General features: G+C 33.9%; 4 protein-coding genes across 5 annotated transcripts; 2 read left to right on the top strand and 2 right to left on the bottom strand.

Moving 5' to 3' along the window:
* The first annotated feature begins 378 nt into the window (after positions 1-378).
* On the top strand, positions 379-2,125 carry LOC116338154 (serine protease persephone-like). The gene is made up of 2 exons (XM_031763279.1): positions 379-696; positions 2,045-2,125. The coding sequence occupies exons 1-2, from the start codon at positions 379-381 to the stop codon at positions 2,123-2,125; spliced, it is 399 nt and encodes a 132-aa protein (XP_031619139.1).
* Positions 2,126-2,777: 652 nt separating this feature from the next.
* Positions 2,778-10,493, bottom strand: LOC116338456 (LIM domain kinase 1-like). 2 transcript variants are annotated; one of them, XM_031763762.1, is made up of 11 exons: positions 9,972-10,493; positions 8,592-8,979; positions 8,141-8,392; positions 7,442-7,549; positions 6,451-7,076; positions 6,159-6,386; positions 5,774-6,085; positions 5,451-5,533; positions 5,217-5,371; positions 3,411-4,783; positions 2,778-3,312 (listed from the first exon to the last, which is right to left on the bottom strand). In XM_031763762.1, the coding sequence occupies exons 1-11, from the start codon at positions 9,994-9,996 to the stop codon at positions 3,035-3,037; spliced, it is 3,828 nt and encodes a 1,275-aa protein (XP_031619622.1). In that variant the 5' UTR covers positions 9,997-10,493; the 3' UTR covers positions 2,778-3,034. The 2 variants fall into 2 exon arrangements, with proteins under 2 accessions (XP_031619622.1, XP_031619708.1); XM_031763848.1 differs by lacking the exon at positions 7,442-7,549.
* Positions 10,494-11,812: 1,319 nt separating this feature from the next.
* Positions 11,813-14,437, top strand: LOC116338065 (probable serine/threonine-protein kinase yakA). Its single transcript, XM_031763159.1, has 3 exons — positions 11,813-12,398; positions 12,869-13,080; positions 13,660-14,437. The coding sequence occupies exons 1-3, from the start codon at positions 12,032-12,034 to the stop codon at positions 13,708-13,710; spliced, it is 630 nt and encodes a 209-aa protein (XP_031619019.1). The 5' UTR covers positions 11,813-12,031; the 3' UTR covers positions 13,711-14,437.
* Positions 14,438-14,746: 309 nt separating this feature from the next.
* LOC116337986 lies at positions 14,747-19,859 on the bottom strand. The gene is made up of 3 exons (XM_031763036.1): positions 19,502-19,859; positions 17,480-18,102; positions 14,747-17,373 (listed from the first exon to the last, which is right to left on the bottom strand). Exons 1-3 carry the CDS (start codon positions 19,657-19,659, stop codon positions 15,977-15,979), a joined length of 2,178 nt encoding a protein of 725 aa, XP_031618896.1. The 5' UTR covers positions 19,660-19,859; the 3' UTR covers positions 14,747-15,976.
* Positions 19,860-20,757: the final 898 nt, after the last annotated feature.

Genomic DNA, 20,757 nt, shown 5'->3' with positions numbered 1-20,757 from the left:
ACCAACCATGGAATGTAAATCTTATGGTGACAGGTTGGGGTTTAACTATGGAATTCGATGGTAGGCTTATATTTTAATTCATATAAAAGATGAGAGTCGAGCGCTATCCATATAAATACATTGTGACGTCACACATCTTACACAGAAACGACATCTTTGTAAAACAGGCTAACTACAATGTAAAAGTATAGCGAGAGGAGAAGGGAGTAAATAAAAAGGGGAAACAGATACGTTTGATTTACGTTGTAGTTAGTAGGTTATTAATAGATGGCGTTTATATAGTGTGCCCTTATTGCGCTTGACTCTCGATAAAAGAACAGGAGAAAAATAAGTAAACCTCTTAACATTCAAGCATCTTCGAGATCAAATGACTTAAAAATGGCACAATTGTCCACAATGCCATTACTCCAATGCAATGCAACTGTTATCGAATGGAATAAAATACCAAATAGTGCACAATTTCGAAATGGTCTCATTGATGGCCAATATTGTGCATACAATCCAGAGGGAATAAGAGATGCTTGCCACGGAGATAGTGGAGGGCCACTTCAGTATTTCAACGGAGTCAGCTCGGTTGCAAAGATTGTAGGCGTCGTGTCATTTGGGATTGTCTGTGGTGGTACAACTTTACCAGGAATTTATACAAGAGTGGCTAATTATTTGGATTGGATTGAACCGATCGTATGGCCAAATCAAGTTTGATATCAGAAGTGGCAGGCCTTTAAGTAGAAAAAACTTGATTATTCGATGAATTCGAAAGGAACAATAAAAATATTATTGAATCGAAGAAAATGTTGTAAAAGGAACTGTAGCTTCAAGTTAATTTTTTTGGTCAAGTTCTGATCTAAATATCTCTGTCACTTAAACATAGTAAAGCATGTTTTCGATTTTTCATCAGGAAATTTACCTTTTAATTCATTTATCTGTTCTAGAAAAATCAATTTTAACAAAATGTATGAAACAAGAATAAAAATAAAAATCCAAACAAATTCCAATCAACATTTCCATTTATTCTTCTTTATAATTCACAAGAAAAAAAGAAACTCTCAAATTTAAATGTCATTTGAATGTCGTTATGTCATTTGTTAATTCGTTATGTCATTTTAAAAATGTGTTGTTTTAAGTAAATTAGCACAATGCTCAACTGTGAGCCGATTAACGATTAATTCATTTTGAAATTGTACACGTTAGCACCAATATGCAAGTAAACTTTAACGGACGTACATAATTAGCACAGAATGCATTTCGAGAATTGTTTTATTATAAATGCGAACATTTCAAGCCAAAATATAGACATGTAGACAATTGAGCATTATATGTGGTGTATTATTTGGAATTTACGTATATATGTAACATAATAAATCGAATTTCAGTTGGACGAACTCGAACTGGACAATATGATTAAATATATTTGTATGCGGTTATGTGTGTGTATTTGGTTATTTAAATCAGTGTTGGGATTAAGTGATTCATTTCATATTGGTTCAATATTTCCAAAAAAATACAATTTTTTTTTCATGCTGGGACAAAATGTGCTCCAAAAAAATATCTCATTTCATTTACAAAACTAGAGACGTTTTTTTTCTCGTTTAAATTCACGATTTGTGGACCATTTGAACCATTTTACATTATTATTCTTATTTTAGGCATAGACAAAAGCTAACCTTTAACCCTACCAACAAAACATAAAATTCTACTGTTGGCTAATCGAGATTGAAAACTTTTTTCTTTCTTCAAAAAAATAATAATAATACATTTGCTTAATACTGGGAAGGAAGAAAGACAAAAAAAGAGAGAGAAAAAACACAAACTACACCTGTCTTTTGACCTTATCTCAATTATCACAGATTAGTAAATTTAACAATTAAATGAAGGAAACTCACTTGAGATTAGACACATTCAGCATGTTAACTAATTATTATGCCTAACATAGGTTTAAGAAAATTATTAGTAGATTTTATGGCATTCTTTTAATACTCTTCCACACACAAAGTGTGCATGGTTAATTTTGTTTAATTGTTTATGTGATTTTGTTTCGAGACAGCCTCAACATGATCATCGCGCTACATGGTTAGTGGGAGTGGACGACGATGAAGAGATCTGTGCCAGACGAATACTCTCCTAAAATAATTGAGAATTTATTTGTTATTAAATTGTTCAATTCCCACATAATGGAAGGCTTGCGATGTACGCAATTTAATTTGATTCAGGCAGTGCGAATGTGAAGTTGACGTGCTAACTTATTTTTCTATTTTGATCAACTAAATTGCTTCATGTTTGGAATGGATTTTCTGCCAATGTTTCAATAAAACATTTTAATTTTGGATTTTTTTTAGGGAAGTGCAATTTTTGGGTCTCTAAATTTCGGTGTAAAATTCTGTTAATTTAAAAAAATATATAACTTTCCAGAAGGCCAATTTGGGAAAAAATTATTCTTACAATTTTTCGAAAGATTTTTTTTTTTGGAATTTTTGAGTTAAAATGTGACAATTTTCATGTTTTAAAATTAAAAAAAAAAATTCGAATTATTTTCAAAATTAATTTTCTATGAAACATCCAGTTTCTACCGAATCTATTTCGGAAATTTTTGAAATTTCAGAAAAAAATCTCTTTTTTTTTTCGAAAATTACATAAAATTTCTGAAAAAGAAAAAAAAAGAGAAAATTAAATTCAATGAACTGTTAAAAATGATTTAAAAAAAAACAACTCTTATCTTTCGAATAATCTGATTTCTAATTCTAAAAAAAAAATGTTTTAGCTAATGCCTAAAAAAATATGCATTTTTAAAAAATATTGTCTTTCATCGGTGTGTGGAATGTATCCAAAATTCCGAATTCAAGGGTTCTCATAAAATATGAAAATCGACAAAAAAGCGAACATTTCTCTATATATTGCGTATAAAATAGCGATTAAACAAATTGGAATGCGTAACTACTGTGCGGATTGTGTTTGGGTGTATGTGTGTTGTGACGAGGTATTGCTTAAATAATAAATTTGTCATTGTTGCTTAAAGATCAACAGAGAGAGTGTCGATTTACAGCCGTTTTCGTGTGGGTGATGATGAGTGTGAATTGGATTTTTGTTTTTGTTTGTCGGTGTTTCGATGTGTTGTCGGTAGTTTCTTTGGTGATGTTGGTGCTGGGGGTTTTCTGGTGAGTACATCTTGTCCACTGGTTATATTATTTAATTTCTTATTGTTGCTCTTTTTCTCAACTGTTTTTTGGTGTCGATCATTAAGGCCGTCGCTGATTTTCTCAATAAAAGCCAGCGTATTTCTGCAGTAATTTTTCTGTGGTGTTTTATTGGCCGTACCTAAGGGGAGAATCACAAAAGAAAAGAATAAAATTGAAAATAATCGAAACTAATCGAAAAATGATCGTAAAACAATCAATAAAAATAATTGGCCGTACCATTTTGCATATCATTTCGTTTGGTTTGGAATTTTTTCGACGTTTGTTGTGACGATCTTGTGTTTAAAATGGGCGATGAAACCGGATGTAATCGTGTAAAAACGGACATATTCGGTGGTTTTGTAACAACCATATCAAAATGATCGATCTTTTTCGTCGGTGACAGCATGTCATTAAGTGAGACTTTTGATTGTTTTGCCTTGATTTTCGTGGATTTCTTCGATAGTTTTACGTCGACAATTTCTAAGGCGTCCAATTTTGATTTGCATTTATTTAAATTTTCACGAACTTCATCTAAAGAATATTTTATCGCGTCAAGAGATTCATCATTCTCGGGAAGTGCCACTTCGAATGTGGAATTTTTCAGTGGTTTTGGTGAAATAAATGTGATTTCCGTCGATTTTGGATTGTTTTCCGTTTCGATGGTTACATTCAATGAGTCCGGATCGATGTAATTGAGACTTGTGTCGCAACTCGAATCGAAATCATCCGAATAACAATTGTTCAAGTCTTTTACGTCATTCAACGTTAGCGAACCGTCGTTCACATGAATAATGAATCCTTTTTCACCATACGGTTTCGACTTCTTTCCAATCGGTTTGATATTATTGGCATCGGTCAACGGTAGTTTCGATGGAAAATTGAAATAATTTGTTCCACGATCCGAATCAAAGTCGTCAGTATTTGACGATGAAATTGAATTTTCGTTACCACTATCCCATGATGTTCCGCTTTGATGATTTATCAAATTGGCCAACGATCGAAGCGATCGCTGTTTTTGTAATCGCTCTTGACGACGAAACCGTAGACTATTGCGTAATCGTTCACCATTTGGTGAAAAATCTTTACTCAAATGTGGCGATTTTGGTATTTCACGAATTAACGGCGAATACTCAATGGGCACATTTTCATTTGTGGATGGCACTTGGTCTGTTGTGTTTTTTTCATTTTGACTAAAACTACTACTATGACTACGATTATTATTGTCATTGCTATTGCTATTTATGTGCTTGCTATTATTGCTATTGGGACTGAAGCTAATACCATTTGGTGGTGTGCTTACATCGGACATTATTGGCATTATTATCGAACTTGGACCACTGTCCTCGATATCCATTGATGATGGCATCGATTCACTCATAATACTACTTTTATTGTTCACAATGAAATCAGACTTTTTATTCGACGGCGATGGTGATCGTGACGTTGACAGTCTTGTATCAATTTTCTTTGCCGATGGCGGTGAATCCAATTTTTCTAATGGCTCTTTGAAATTTTCAATATCGCAACGAAGTTTTGATGAAATACTCCGACCTTGCGATAAATGCTTCGCCAGATTTTCAAGCCAAACGTCCAGAACTTCAAATGAGGGCCTATGGGGAGAAAAAGAGATTCGATTAGATTTTTTTTCTTTGTTTTTTTTTTTAGCAAAATCAATGCAAGACCAAGCACCATCAAATATTTTTACAAGAAAAATTCCAGCACTGGCTTCCAAACAAATTGAGAGACTTTCGAAAACTTAGCATTTTTTCGCTTAGAAAATTGTCTCAGAATATATTGTAGTTGTCAAAATATTTCAGTTATAGGTTCTAATTTAAAAAACTTGTAGGAATTTTTCATGTGAAAATAATTGGTGAAATTGAGCTCAAGTAGTTTAAGAGACGATTTGAAAAAAAAAATCTGAAAAAATATTGGAAATATTTAAACTGTCTAAATTCTCTTGTGAAGCTTGATATAAACATTCCACCGCAATTTCTTCTAAGAGTCCCTGAACTTAAATTGATAAATTAATGAACTTTAAGGTACCTCGCATCAGGATTCAAGTCGCAACACAAAAACGCAATTTTATAAAATAAATCCGGACAATCAATGCAGAACTTTTCACGGAACACTTTTTGGTTCAGACCAAAATCAGAGGTTCGCGGTAAATAATCGGGATCGGCAAGAACTCTACCGATGATCTAAATAAGGAAGTTTTGGAAAAATTAGTAAATTGAAACGGAAAGTCATTATTCCAAGACATTTTTCATCTGGACTCACCTCACACACAACGATGCCAAATGAGAAAATATCCACTTTTTCGTCGTATTTCATCATTTTCATCATTTCAGGAGCCATCCAGTCTGAAAAAAAGAAATTTTTTGAAAAAAAAAAAAAAAAAAATTACCAAAAAATTTCAAAAATTTAAATTTAAGATAAAAAACATATTTAAAAAAAATTAAATGAATCAAATTTAATTTAAAAAAAAATTAAAAATTTTAATAATAAATTTTCCACCAAAATTTCGAAAAATATCAATTAAATACGAAAAAAAATCGTAAATTAAAAAAAAAACACACAATGTTCACCCTGAAACTACTTACATGGATTTCCCACAACTGTATATCGTTGTCTCCTCTGTCTGTACTTCCGATTAACAGTGCCGTTGCCATCAACGGTCAATCGATTGCTGCTTTTGCAATTACCTGACTTGATAATGCGTGCCAAACCAAAATCGGCAACAATAACCGTTTTATCCTCCCGAACCAGACAATTCAACGAGTTCAAATCGCGATGAATGATATTTTTCGAGTGTAAATAGTTCATTCCGCATGCGATGTCTTTGGCAAACCGAATTCGACATTCCCATGGTAGCACCGAATCATTATTATGGATAAGATCTTTCAACGATCCGCCTGGCATTTAAAACAAAAAACAAATGTTAATAAATTAATATTAAAAATAAAGTACATTTGAATTAACACATACCCGGTACATATTCCGTAACTAAATGTAATTTTTTATCGCGATACAGCACCCCGATAAATCTCAATACATTACTATGTGAGAGTGATCGAAGTACGGCAACCTCTTTGAGAAAATTGCGTTGGGCTTCTTCATCGACGCGATACAATTCCTTTAGCACCATTATTTCTTTCGTAAGTTTATGTGTTACCTTAAATACCTGACCGAAAAATCCTTTGCCCAGTAGTTCGCCTGAAAGAAAGATAGAAAAATGGATAAAGCGCCAGCCTTTGTCTAACGTAAAATATGATATTACCAATCACAAGATCACTGGCCCGAAAAATGCGTTGTGTGGACTCTTGTGTATCAACTCGAAACGATTTGGTGCGTGAAAGATCGTAGAATTCAACGGTGGGTGGATGATTTTCGTCGAGTAATTTCGACATGCTCGAGCATCGTTCCTTTTGATTCTTCAGATTATTCGTGCCGATGCCACAGTTCAAATTGAATGCTTTTGTTTTGCATAGCTGTTGGGTTTTTGTACCGCAAACATACGAATTTGAAGGTGATTGTAGGCCATCACTTGTCATGGCATCGTTTTGTGAAGTTTGTTTCATGTAAAGTCGTTCGGGTTTGGCCGTTGTTGGTGGCTCCCTCACTGACGGCGATCGGCTACAACATACATTGTAACACTTTGGAATGGTTGTTGCGGGCGACAGTGGACTGTCGGTAACACTTGGCTGTGTGGTTACTATTGTTGCTTCGGACACAGACTTTGTCAAACGATGCGGATCATGTTCGATGGTCAACTGTAAGACTTCGTTACTACTTTTGATTAGCTCGTCAATATTTTCAATGGACTTGCCGTTTACGGGCGTTCCATTCACCTCCAACACTTTATCGCCGACACGCAATGAAGCCGAATCGTTTCGCACATCAACCCTGTGATTTTTTTTTAGTAAAAAATTAAGATTAGTTTAAATTGTTCCGAAAAATTTAGAAAAAAAAACTACATGCAGTGTTAAACAAGGAAATATTTTGTAGTTTGTTTAGAATAATGAATGACAATGTGTTTTCGAACCAAAAAAATATATGTTCAGATTCAGCAAAAATGTCGAGGTAATGAGCATAACCAATACAGCCAATGTTTGTTTCGTTTTCGGGACAAAAAAATCAAATTTAAGCAAAATCAATTAACATGATTAAAAAATTAAGCGATGATTTTGACAAATAGCTCAAAATAAATTGGAAAATCGCAAAAATATTGAAAAATCGAGAATGTTTCTGTTTTTTTTCAAAAAAATTACCTATTGGCATCAGAATTGCCGTCAGTACTTGAACAGCATACATTTAATGCTGATGTGACGACAGCAAACACATATTTACCGAGTCGACCGTACATTCGACAAAGGCGACTTGTGTTTTTGGTTGCACCATTTTTGTTTTTTGATGTGGTTTTTTTTTGTTAGTAAACAAACAAATTTCAGTTAGTTCATGTCAAATTTATGTAAATTATGTTTAAAAAAATGTGTGTTTTGACACGTTGTGTAAACACTTTGACCAACTGGTTCAAAATCAACACAGAGAATATAAATTTTAGTTCCATTAATCTACACTTCCTATTTTTTGAAGAATTTCTGAAACGAGGTCTGAAGCTTTCTTTGTTTAAAGCGCCAAAGGCACCAATATCAATAACATGCCAAAGACGCCGTTTTAAGATCGCTTCAGATTTTCGGCGAACTTTTCAGAAACCGGACCTTATTCTTCACGTCAGTAATGTCCGAAACGAAATTTTTCTCGATTTCCTTTTTTCTCGAGGGTTTTTGAAGAAAATTTTGAAATCATCTCCCCTGGAAAATTTTGCTCGCACATTACTGATTCACGTCTACTAAGAACGACCGAACTGATGCCAAATTCCACATATCTAACTACACCCAATTCTCCCAAACATAACTAGACAGTTCCATCATTCTTGAATGTACAAATAAAAAAAATATTAAACTCACTGTGAAATCCGTATGCCATTATGTTTTGTGGCGATGATAGGCATGGTACCATTTTGACTATCATCAATGGACAATCGAAGGGCGGTTTTGTTTTCATTGGACCATGGTATTTCCACTAATCGTATGGAGTGCGGAAGTGTCTTCTGTTGTTGATGTGTAGACGAGGACGGTGCTAAAATATCCGACAACGATGTCGGCGACTCAATTGACTTAATTGAGGTTTTATCGATTTTGACGCAATAGCAATTTCCACTAAAGAGAAAAGACGAGATTTTTTTCATTATTTCAATTTTCATCTTAATTCAACGACCACATTGGCTATACTGTCATCTGCTCAACTGTCGCACATGTATCAGACAGTCATGTTTACCAACTGGTCACGTTGTATGTTTCTAAAAATATCATTTATTTATATTTATTCGCACGCAGTATGCGTTAATTGACTACTTACCAAAACAATTTCGATCGTTCGACGAGTGCGTACGAGTCTCCATCACCAATGTACTGTTGACATGATACACAGCAAAAACATTCTGGATGAAATTTATGATCGCCGACAATCATAATCGGGCCGCTAATTAGGGCCGAACATTGTTGGCAGCATTCGCCGAATCGTTGTAGGTAATCATCGCGGCAAAATAGTAGACTGTCCTTTTCAAAATACCAATGCGATAGTTGCTCGTCACACACCGAACACCGGAAACAGTCGGTGTGCCAATTTTGGCCAAGCGCTGATATTATCCGGTCATCAAGATCATTCAAGCAACTTGCGCATTGTGTCAACGAGCTCAGGTTGTTTCGCAATAGTTTTGGTGACGATTTTTTTCCTTCACGGTCGCCTGCATGAGGAGGGAGAGAAACAGAGGGAATCAGATTTTTAGAAAGAGAGAGAGAGAGAAGGAAGGAAGGGTTAGGAGGGTCAGAAGAGAAAAAGAACGAAAAAAACTGAAATCAATCATGTGACATGAATGAAGCACGCGAATTGTTTTTTGTTTGCAGATTGAAACGTGACTTTTAATTGAATTATCATCATTTGTTGTGGTTGTCAACCGAAAATCCAAGTAAAAATTTAAAATTAACAAATTTGCCACAAAACTATTGCCAAAAGTCCAGATTTGTGGTTCGTGACAAGAAATAATGACATCTGTATTAATACAAAAAAAAAAACTTGGAATTTTCTTTCAATGGAGCAATAAAAAAAAAGATGTTTAAAAAAATCATCTCCTTTCACAACGCATAAAATCGACGAGTAATTTAAAACAACAATCGATCGATTGTCAGTGAAAACAATGCAAATCGCGTTTAAATGCCAAAAAAAAAACTCGTAAATCGCAAGTATCCAATTAGACTTGTACAGTCCATAAGCGATTTATGGTTGTAAACACGTCGTCGAAACGCGCACACGAGACCCATCAAATGTATGCATTGAATCGCGACCAAGACACGCAACGACAAAGAAACCAAAAAATATCCACGCAAAAACAAAAAGAAAACAAATCAGCTTATAAAGCGCTCAATTGACTGCAGTCAACCAATTAAATCAACACTCAATTCCGATGCGACACACCAAACTATAAAAAAAAACCACTACATAGTTCGAACTAGCCACTGAGCGTTGTTGGTGTTTGTTGTTGTTCGCATTCATACACATGACGATAAAATGCAAAGAAAAGCGACAACAACCATTAAAAACATACACAATTTTATAGCCATTGATTAAATATTAATGCAAATCAATCAAAGATTTCACTTTTTTTATATCAACGCGTCGTCGTTGGGTGAATGGTCCGGAATTTACAACCTCAAACATTTCATTTGTATATCGACTTACGTGATTTCTGATTGATTTGTTCCATTTTTGTTGTTGTTATTCGTTTCAATTGTACATCACCACCAAAAAATACGGCGAATAGTTCATGTTTTTTGCGTTGAAATCTCACAATTCTCAACTCACTCAAATAAACAGCATGAATAAAAAAAAACAACAACAGAAAATAATAAAAAAAACGAAATGCAATCGACTTGATGTCGCCAGCGTGACAACAGTCAATTTTAGATTGAAAAGTTCTTCGGAATTAAAATGCACACACTAAATTTTTCCATTCGTCTTGCATCAACTTAGATGCATTTTGGTGTCACTACATTCCTTTCTTTCTGCTGTCACTTATTCTATATTTGTTTCACTTTCTATTTCACTTTTATTCAACTAATGGCATTCCAACACTTTTTGCTCAAATTATTGTTTTGGCATAATTTATTTCAACCAAATGGCAAATAAATGCGATAATTTTTTGTCAAATGTTGAGATTGTGAGAGAGATTGATGCAGCATTGATGTTAGGTCAGTACGTGCTTCAATATATGAAATAAATACACTATACTTTTTTTCATTGCTTCTCTTCTCTTGATGTTTGATGGTGCATGTATGTGTGCGTGCGAGTCAGTGAATGAGTGTGGATGTTGTCGCTGTCGTCAGTGGCATTTATGCATAAATATTTACAACAAACACAGTTTGTGTTATGCCATTCGTATACATCGATGAGTAAGCAAGCACCGATGTGTGCATGTGTGCGAGTGTGTACGTTTGACAATACTATGAAGCGACTTCAATTCGCCGAACCAATATGCGGTTGTATGCGTTGACATTTTTGTTGATGTTTATATTTTTTTTTCTTCTCAAAACTCAAAACATTCAACTTGAAACTCAAGCAAACATTGAACACAAGTGATATATTGTATGTGAATCGTCTTCTATTTATTCAGATGCAATCGAGAGAAAAATAGACATTCTTTTCGACTAGACTCACGAGATATTCCATTGTTATTAAAATTGCGTCCGTTTGAGAAATTTAAATAAAATTGAATTTTTCGGCGAATGAACTTTCAGAGACAATGCGATTTTTTTTGGAGTGTAACATGTCTCTTAATTTGAATATTCACTTTTTTCCGTTGAAATTGACGAAAAAACGAAAAGAAATCAAAAAAAAAATTGTTGGTTTCCACTTGGTCTATTGAATGAGATAGAAAGACAGGGAAGCTCACATAATTGAATGAGAAAAGAGAGAAAAATAATAAAAAAACCGGAAAAATACATGAAATGGGCGTGGATTTCAATAGCCTGAAAATTTCTAAAAATTCGTGCTAAAAATACGCACTGTTTTGGTTGAATCTTATTGAAATTCTTCTGTCTCCTTTCAGTCTCTCGGTAAATTATATTGATCGACCAATGAAACCTTACACCGTCCAAACCTCAATCAAACCAAGTGTTTTGAAGCATCATGTTTTCTCTGCGTTCCACTAAAGGTTTTTTTCTTCATACAAAACCTCTCCGTTCAACGCAAGTTCCGACATTTATAAGGTTTTCTCCAATGTTTTCATTCATTATTCATGTTTGTTTACAGTCTCTTCCAAACCGTTCAACCATTGTTTCGAGTTTGTTTTGCGTTTCGTTGCGTTTCTGATTTCGCTATATTTGCCTCACAACTACAAACGCGCATCCATCATCATCTGTCACTTGTGTACAGCAAATGAGCAAAAAAAAGTCAACCATTAGAAAATTAAACGATTGTCATTGTTGTATAAACATTTCTCTTGTTCTGTACGGTGTGCTTTGCGTGTTTTAATTTCTCCGCAATTTATTTTTCCACCGATCAAAATTTTGTTTGTTTTTATTTTTATTATTTAGATTTATTTTGTTGAAATACATATTCGTTTTGCATTTGCAACAATTCAATATTTTGGAGTGTGGATTTGTTATTTTTCCATTCAGTGCATTGATTTTCAATAGCGGAGAAACTTGTCACATTGTGTTGTCTAATTAGCCATTATTTTAAATTGGACTTTGGACTTTATAGTTTTTTTTTGTCGATCGTCAAATTAGTTGAAATTGAATATGAATAAGGGACGATTCTATGATGAAATGGATATTCAGGCGGTTGAATCGAAATTGAACGATGTCACAGTGACAGCAATACCAATGGCAAATGTTGCAAGCAAGCAACAGTACGGTCATCATCATTCAAATTCCAATTCGTCATCACATTATGGTTCATCGAAATCGAATAAAAACCAAAATAATCAATATTTAACCTATCAACAAAATCAATTGATACAATCTGCTATTCAGCTAGTACAACAACAACAACAATTGCAACAACATCAACAACAGCAACAACAGCAACAACGCCAAAGACAACAACAAGAACGAGAGCGAGAACGTGAACGTGAAATTTTGGAAAATGCTAATTTAAATCGATTGGGTAAGATTAATTTGCGTTGTTTGGAACATTAAGAATTTGAGAAAAAATGTGCGAAAAATTGCGGTCGATGGAAAAATTGTGTTAAATCTCAAGAAAACTCCGAAAATTTAAAAATATTTATGGAAAATACCATGAAAATCAACAAAAATGATGAATAAATATCCAAAATTGTTGAATACCGAAAGTAAAAAAGTGAAAAATGAAATTTTATCAAAGAAAATAATTCCAATTTTTAAGGAGAATTCAAAATTTAGAATAAAAAAAAGAAAAAAGAGACAAAATTAAATAAAAAGTTTTATTTTCTACGAAAATTTCACTTTTTGCAAAGAAATTTTTAACTTTTCCGAAGAAATCGTAAAAATATGTGAAATTGTGCACATTTTTGACTAAAAATTACCAATTATGTTCAACAATTTTTGTTCATATAAAACTGCAAAAAATCAGCTTAATAAGTGGTATTTCTACTGTAGTTTCAGCCACTCCACCGGCATCTCAACTGTACAGTAGCTATGGCCAGAGCAACAACGGATTGGGATTGTCTCAATCATCGACGTCACAAGGTTCGGGCCTATCGAAATATGCGCAGCTGCTGGCCGTGATCGAAGAAATGAACCGTGATATTCGACCAACGTACGCAATGGGACGTGGTGACCGTTTGAAGCGGCTGATTATTCAAGCAAAGGTACTTTTTCGTCGTCGTTCATAAGAGTCCAAAAACAATATTTGCCCGACATACTGGACATTTGTGGCTTTTTGATATGGATTTTAGATCGAGATAAATGCTATTGATACTGGAGAATGTGTGTGGGTCAATGTTACGCCGATCTCTCGTTTATGAGAGGGAAAGAGAAGAGTTTTGAAATGTTTCACTAATTTCTCTCTTATCGTTCACACTCATATCAAGTCGATAACGGCGATGTAATCACATTCACCAGCTGCGTAATAGCACTCATTATCAATTGCATTATCTGGACAGTAAACTCGAGTCAAAAATAGTTAACTACTACTCGTTCTTAGAAGTGATAAATATAAAAAGTAAATTGTCTAATGCCAATCTATGAAACTTCTACGGTTAATTTGAAAATGAATCGTTGGTTTGTGATATCAAATAAGATTTATTGATTAGATTGGCATCAGAAAATGTTCACATTTATGGAGACTCACCTTCGTTCCTTATATCGAGCCTCATATTAAGAAGAATGAAATTAGATTAAAAAGAATTCAGGCAATATTTTAAAAGATGTTCTTTTTTTTATTCCAGGTATTGGTTCGTGAATGTTTGATGGAAACGGAGCGATCGGCGCGACAATAAATAAAATAACGTATACGCGAAAAACAAGAGACTATAAAAAAAATTATTTTATTTTTCGACGATGACTTGGTGTGTGAATGTTTAAATTGAAATGTTTGATTTGGACTTTATATCTGTTTTCATTTCTAGCACCATTGAGTACTTATAGGTCATATTAAATCGTAGTTACAATTAACAGAATGAAAAGAGCGAAAAACGGAAAACAAATCAATATACAAACGACCTTCCATTCCAAATCAGGTCATTTTATAAAATCGTATATTTTTCGATGAAAATAGAGAATGTTTCACAATCACATGCACTTTTTATATATATAGAATTACTCATCGTTTAGTATAAATAGAAAGATTTGAATGGAGAAAAAAGTTAAAAACAACGATGACACAGATCGTCACCACATATAGTTCAATATTTTAATATTTTTTTGTAATTGTTACCAAATCTCATTTTGTGCACCAGCAATGTTTTGGTGAATTCATTGCATCAACGTTTTCTTTTCTTGCAAACACACTGCTCTCCCATAACACAACACACGCTGAACGGCATCGCAGCGACACATATTTATAGTTAAATCTCTTTATTTTTGTGAAAATTATACACAATATACAAACAAAAAAACAATTTATTAAAATGACAAACAATTTTGTAGAAGAATTGTTTTACAACAAATTTTTTGTAACTTGTAACTATTGAATAAAAACAAATAGCCGATTTAGCAAAAAAAAATTGGAGAAAAAAAATTATGAATTTTATTTTTTTAAGCGATCATTTTTGATTGCGTATGAGCTTGGAATTATAGTATATATGGAAATCAGCATATTTGAGGTCTGATTTGCATTTTGGCCACTTACTTTAGTCAATGTCAATTAAGTCAATGACCGAGGAGTAATTTGATTCTATAGGTCTGTGGAGTTGCATAAGGGTCCGAAGAAAACTGAGGTCACGGAAGAAGCGGGAGAGGAAGAATCATGAGTGATCCAACACTTACCTTTTTTATAGACTTTCAAGAGAAAAGATAAAAATTTGGATCAAACAATCTTTATTATTATGTTTTATTCAAAATTCTGTTTAATTTCAAAGAGTCTTTTACATAGAAAAAAAAGCATGTTCTTTATTCATTTAAAAGAAAATATTTACTAGCTTCTTTCATTACATTTTATGTACTTTATCTAATATGCCTCTTTGTTTCTTTCTTTATACTTCCATCTATTCCCTCTATCTCTTCTCCTCTCTTTCCTCTTCTCTCTCTAGCCGTCGTCATTCTCTCCTGTTCTCTCTTTACTTATCTCACTCTATCTTTGTTTCTCTCTCCACCGTTCTTTACTAAGAAAATGAAATGAAATTCATGATATTTGTTGTCTTACGCCTAAATGGTGTTTTTTTAAATTAACGACTTCCTTAAGTAAATGACAAGATAAGGTTTTATCGCCCAATATGGAGTTAGAAAACTTATCAATGTTAAAGAAAATTTTATAGCTCATTGTTTAACAGAGCGGATATGCAGCCAGAAACACTCCTCATATTGATATTTGTTGCTCATGATGTCTTAAAAGCATATACTCGAACCACACAAACATATACTGGTTAGTTGACGAAATTGCGAGTCGATGCTCACCAGATCGCCTCTGTACTATAATAAACACATCATTGCAACAGTTGATTAGTATCAACATTTTTTGGTAGTCTCATAGAAAAAATTGGTTCCATAAGTTCAATATGAGCAAAATTCGGCATCCTTAACGAAAATTCTCGGATGTCCCGTGGTTATAGTTTTTTTATTGAAAATTGTAATTAGCACTGTGGGTTGACTGAAGATTTATGGATACTCGTAATGATTAAAATCAACTTCGAGGTTGGATAATTTTTCAGACAATATATTGAACTAACTGGTCAGTTGAGCTAGCTGACAGTACGTATTGGACTAAAACAATAGAAGTAATTGTTATAATGAACAATCACTTCTATTAAAACAAGAGAAGTGATTCATCATTAAAATAATAACGTCTATTGTTTTGTCCCATTTAGCTAGCTAACGTAGTGCCAGCTCAACTGACCAGTAGTTTAATATATTGTCTGTATTTTTTTTTTTTAAAGTAAGCAAAAAATACGGTGCAAATGACTTAAACCAAGGTCTAATCATCTTTTCTCATTCTCTTATCAATTCAGTGTTCATTGAATAAAATTTTGTTTTACCCTTTGTGACCTGAAACTCCTTGATTCAATTACTTTTGATCTTAAAATAAAAAACTTAAATTGCTTTTGATTTTCATACCAATCCCTTATATTTTTGATGAATACACTTATCCAAATCAGTTTTCGTCCAAATAATTTCAATGGGACTTTTAAACGTCACTTTAACGCTGATGCCACGGTCTGATATCCAAACCGAATGGATGTGCATTTTATCTTTTTTCATTTGTGCATATTCATAAAGCTCCCTAAAAAATCCCGTCAAATCATTTTCCACCGAAAACATTTTCAGATCAATTAACGAACAAATATTCAAAATACCCTTGAATTTTTCCGGAATTTTCGTTTTCTCAATAGAATCAAAATGTTTCAATATCTGTTTCTTAAGATCAAATGTTCTCATTTTAACGATAACATCAAAGCCGCTTCGTTGAAAAATGGTATCAAAATCATTTTTTGTAATCTCCACATGGAGCACCTTGCAAATAAATGCAAGTATTTGGTGCAGTTCATCCTGACCAACCACCGTCATAATGCCGCGAATACATAAATTATTGTGATAAGCCCGTTGTCGTTTCAATTCTTTTCGGTGAAAATCACTCAGCTTGTCATCATCTTTCATTTTAGGCAGTATACCTTCGTTGGATTTTTGTTTAACAAAACGTTCTTTGAACGACCAAAACTCCGATCGATCATCGAATTTTGTGTTAAGCAAGTTGTGTTTGAATAATGCCAATCCATTGCTGAAAATAACACGCGTTCTCATATAGTAACGTTCCAATCGACTATCGAGTGTAGTCTTGTGTTTGATGTGAACGTTGGTCATGTGATGAACGGTCTCTTCGTGTTGCATAATTTCGTGGATGCTGTCAGAAAGGAATGAACATGCCGAACAACTATATTTGAATATATCGTTTTCAATGTGATCAATGAACGATGTTTCACTTAAACTTTTTGCGGCTCCACAAAAGCCACACACAAATGCTTTTATTTCGTTCGGCCCATTCACTGCGGAGTTCCATTCACACAAACCGTTTGGTGTTGAGTTAATTTTCAATAGATCGGTTACTTCGGCTTCACTGAAACACACCGGACTATTGATGCCGCCAAGCAGGGATGGGTCATGTTGTTGCTTAAAATGCACCACCATTTCAGAGGAGGAAAAAATACGATGGCATAAACCACATTTTGATTTATTCTCTTTGTCCACAATGACCATGATTTCGGAATGGTGACGGTGCTTATGGTGTGGAACAAGTTGAGGAAATACATCGACTTTATTACAATAGAAACATGCCGCTTTGCCAATGGCCACAAATCGAAATGGTTTCATCGACATTTCATGGGCATCCTTCCAATGGCCATAGACCTCTTGAAGCGTTGTTATGAATAAATTTATTTGACATTTACTGTAGAAACAGGCGAACACGAAGTCCTTTGTCGCGGGCATATTGTTTGGTGTCGGGATTGACTCTGTGAAGAGAAAAAAAACTTATGACACTCAAGACGGAAAATGGAAAAAAGAAGACAAAATAAAAGTGTGAAAGTAGAAAAAACTCGCAAAAATATCAAAAATTACCATTCATTTGTACGACGTCAGTTATTTTTTGCTTTTTACATGGTTCATGGTATGCAGCCACAGTTTTTCGTTTGATTTCTTGCTGCTCAACTGATAGTATGGATACGGATCGTTGAAACTGTCGATGACTTGGTGATGGTGGTATTTCATTGTCGATGCTTGCTGATGTCGTTGGAACATCTTCCATTTTAACAACGCATTCATCGAATCGCGTGTGATCTATTTCCCGTTTGATTATCATATTTAGTTCGGTCGACGATAAAAATGGTGAAATATTTGGTGAAACATTTGGCGATACCATCGGTTGATTTGAGGTGCTTGGCGAACATGTTGAATGTCGATCCATTGAAAAACACGAATCTAACGACGGCCGATAGTTCATTCGCTCATGCATGGCTGGCTCCGCTTCGCTTGTTGTTGAAATACCTTCCGTTGTTCCGATCGCATTTTCGTCGTCTTCACTTGAAATTGTCTCAACCTTTATGACACTCTCAACGAATTCAATGGTGTCGTCCGAAGACATTTGTTCATTTGTCGCGTCGGTCATTTGGCATCGGTCGATTTCATTTTGGTGCGGATGTGATTCATTCTGAATCTCGATAAATTCCAATGATTGCTCCAAACTAGAAAACGATATTAAGGACAGAAATTTTAAAAAATGTTTTGAAAAAAAAATGAACGATCAATTCGGAAAAAACCATTTGCGAGTTATGAATTTTCTACTCCGGAAAGGTATTTTTAGATAGATTGTATAATGTAGAACCCAAAAGAACCAAGCACTCTCGCAATAACATTGTTTACAATAGTCTAGACTCTAGAGTAGTATAGGTAGGTACGTTGGCCGCTTGGTTCTTTTTATTTATAGACTTTGAACGATGAAACAAATGACATTATTTGAGCAAGTGACTGATATAAGTCATGAGAGACGCCCGATGATCGTCACTTTCATATCATTTCGTTCTTAAACACATTTCACATTCAAACCGAAAGAGTTCAAAATTCTTTTACATGAATCATGTCAGTCCATACTAGACTGAGTCATACACGAAATTGATTAAAATTTAATAATTGTGACTTTATTAAATAAATAATAAACTTTCGATTGATTCACGGGACCCACATTGCGTCTATCGTTAAAGTATACGCACCAACGATTTGTTGATGAGCGAAGCATTTGTCTACGAATACCGGAGAATATGAAAAATAGTAGAATTCGGGAACGAATGACTTGAGAAGAGAATGTTTTCAAAGTGTCCATATACATCTTTTCGTTGTAAATTTTGTTTTTTGCGAACATTCGTTCCCGAGTATCTTTCACCGTTTTGCCTATTCTCCGTTATTCGTAATCAAATTTTCGTCTATGTGTCGCTCAAACGCTCGGAATGACTTGTCTTTGCTTTGAAAAATGATTTTTTTTTTGTAAATTCGTATGAAAATGTGTGATGTTTCATTTGACGCAACGCGTGATTCTGCGTAGATATTAGGATAGATGCTAGATGGTGTTCATTATGTGAAGCCCCACTAATTAGTATAAAAATTGAAAACCAAATCGGAGTAGTATAAAAATACGCGTTCAAGGCCAAAGAGATTTAGCCAATGACGACAAATGAGATTCCAATCAATTTTCGGCATCCCTTTGTACAAGAATGCGCATTGCGCATAGGTATGAATTTACTTTTTTATGATGATTTTACATGAAAAATTCGCTTTTATATGTATAAAGTAAATATTTGCACGAACACTGTGCGTAAGAATAAGAACATGCAAGCAGCGCCGCACTCGAATGCATTTGATTTGAATTATAAATTGAAGCGGTGAGAGTTCGATCTAACCAAATTACACTAACAAAATCTACATACACGCGCAGTGTTCGTATTTGCACAGTACTTTTCTCTTTAAAAAAATTCAATTGATGATTCGTCATTGAAATTTGATTCAAAATGTGTGTCTCTTTTTTTTGTTGATTCAAAAAATGTCTGTCATTTTAAAAAATATTTTTCGACGATTTTTCACGATACTTACCGATTTAGTACGCTTTTCTTGAAGTGTTCTTTAATGCGTGTGTCGAATCTTTGTCCAGATCGTGAGAGTAATTTAACAATTTTATCCAAAATAACCGTCGTTTGGCTTTCAAAATCTGAAAGGTAGTTATTAAGCACGGGTCTCCAATCGGACGTCATTGTTTTTTGTTTAAATTGTACTTCTTCTCAATTTCCTTATGATTTTGTGTCTATTTTTTCTAAATCACCATCAAATTTGCATGCACCGTTTTCGCATTATCTTCCATTTGAATAATTTTTCAAACAAATCCACAACACATTTAAAAATTTTTCCAATAAAGCACTTATTAATTCGTTTTTTTTTTCAATCAAAACGTGATTTCTTTGAGAACAATTTATTTTCTTCCGTGCCAAGCAAGGTTTTGTGCACATCACAGTATCATACAAAATGATCAAATGTAGTTATTGACACGTTTGTTTTATATATTTGCTTGAATTGTAGCACAACAATGTAGATGATGCGGCACAATGTGCACTAGAGAAATACGAATATGCACAATTGCAACAATGACACCAAAAACTATGCACTGTAATTGGATCACTCGATTAAATCGACGGCATTTACATTGTTTCAATGTAAATCTACAGTTCCTGTTTATGTATACGCAGCGATTTGTTATTCAATAAATTGAAGTGTTTTAATACAAAAATGCACTTATTTCTTTCAAACATTTAAAATTATGCAAATACTGAATTGAAGGCTCCAAAAATATTATTATAATGATTTCATAAACACCGTTTTTAAATTGAATCAATTGCGGGGTCAATCAGTGTAACGCCACATATTTGACAAAAATTTATGTTTAGATAATGAAAACACCGTACAATTTTGTTATGTCTTTGCAAGTGCGAGGCTAAGTTAATACTGCCCTTGCATTTCGGAGCGATTACATCAAATGGCGTTGTGTTACTGTTTGTAATATTACACATACACATGACTCACATACATATACTGAAGAGAAAAAAACTCTCACTTAACCTCATTCTAACGCATGTATGAGTATTTTTTTCATCTTGTGATATTTATAGCTTTCGGTTGTTGTACACACACATATTCGTTTGTCGGTTGTCGCACTCCGTTGCGTTCGATATATCCTATTTAAACGAATGTGTGGAGATATTGACTCCGTACAGCGAATTCCTGCGTATTTGTATTTTTATAGCATTCTGTTTATGGTTTAAAATTTTATGGCTTTTGCCAATAACGTCCGTTCGATA

Source organism: Contarinia nasturtii, unplaced genomic scaffold (genome assembly GCF_009176525.2).
Source record: "Contarinia nasturtii isolate CC-2019 unplaced genomic scaffold, AAFC_CNas_1.1 Cnas_scaffold_69, whole genome shotgun sequence".
NCBI classification, from domain to species: Eukaryota; Metazoa; Arthropoda; class Insecta; order Diptera; family Cecidomyiidae; genus Contarinia; species Contarinia nasturtii.
Note: the sequence above shows the minus strand (reverse complement) of the source record. Positions and strands in the feature narration are given on the sequence as shown.

Bases quoted from the DNA above. Each gene is read 5' to 3' on its own strand.
- LOC116338154 (XM_031763279.1), top strand. From the start codon at position 379: ATGGCACAATTGTCCACAATGCCATTACTCCAATGCAATGCAACTGTT. The intron at 697-2,044 runs GTTTGATATCAG...GTTTCGAGACAG, and splicing joins CGATCGTATGGCCAAATCAA to CCTCAACATGATCATCGCGC.
- LOC116338456 (XM_031763762.1), bottom strand. From the start codon at position 9,996: ATGGAACAAATCAATCAGAAATCAC. The intron at 6,387-6,450 runs GTAATATCATAT...TCTTTCTTTCAG, and splicing joins GGCCAGTGATCTTGTGATTG to GCGAACTACTGGGCAAAGGA. The intron at 5,534-5,773 runs GTAAGTAGTTTC...TCTTTTTTTCAG, and splicing joins TACAGTTGTGGGAAATCCAT to ACTGGATGGCTCCTGAAATG.
- LOC116338065 (XM_031763159.1), top strand. From the start codon at position 12,032: ATGAATAAGGGACGATTCTATGATGAAATGGATATTCAGGCGGTTGAA. The intron at 12,399-12,868 runs GTAAGATTAATT...TTTCTACTGTAG, and splicing joins TGCTAATTTAAATCGATTGG to TTTCAGCCACTCCACCGGCA. The intron at 13,081-13,659 runs GTACTTTTTCGT...TTTTTATTCCAG, and splicing joins GGCTGATTATTCAAGCAAAG to GTATTGGTTCGTGAATGTTT.
- LOC116337986 (XM_031763036.1), bottom strand. From the start codon at position 19,659: ATGACGTCCGATTGGAGACCCGTGCTTAATAACTACCTTTCAGATTTT. The intron at 18,103-19,501 runs GTAAGTATCGTG...ATCGTTTTCTAG, and splicing joins AAGAAAAGCGTACTAAATCG to TTTGGAGCAATCATTGGAAT. The intron at 17,374-17,479 runs GTAATTTTTGAT...TTCTCTTCACAG, and splicing joins TGACGTCGTACAAATGAATG to AGTCAATCCCGACACCAAAC.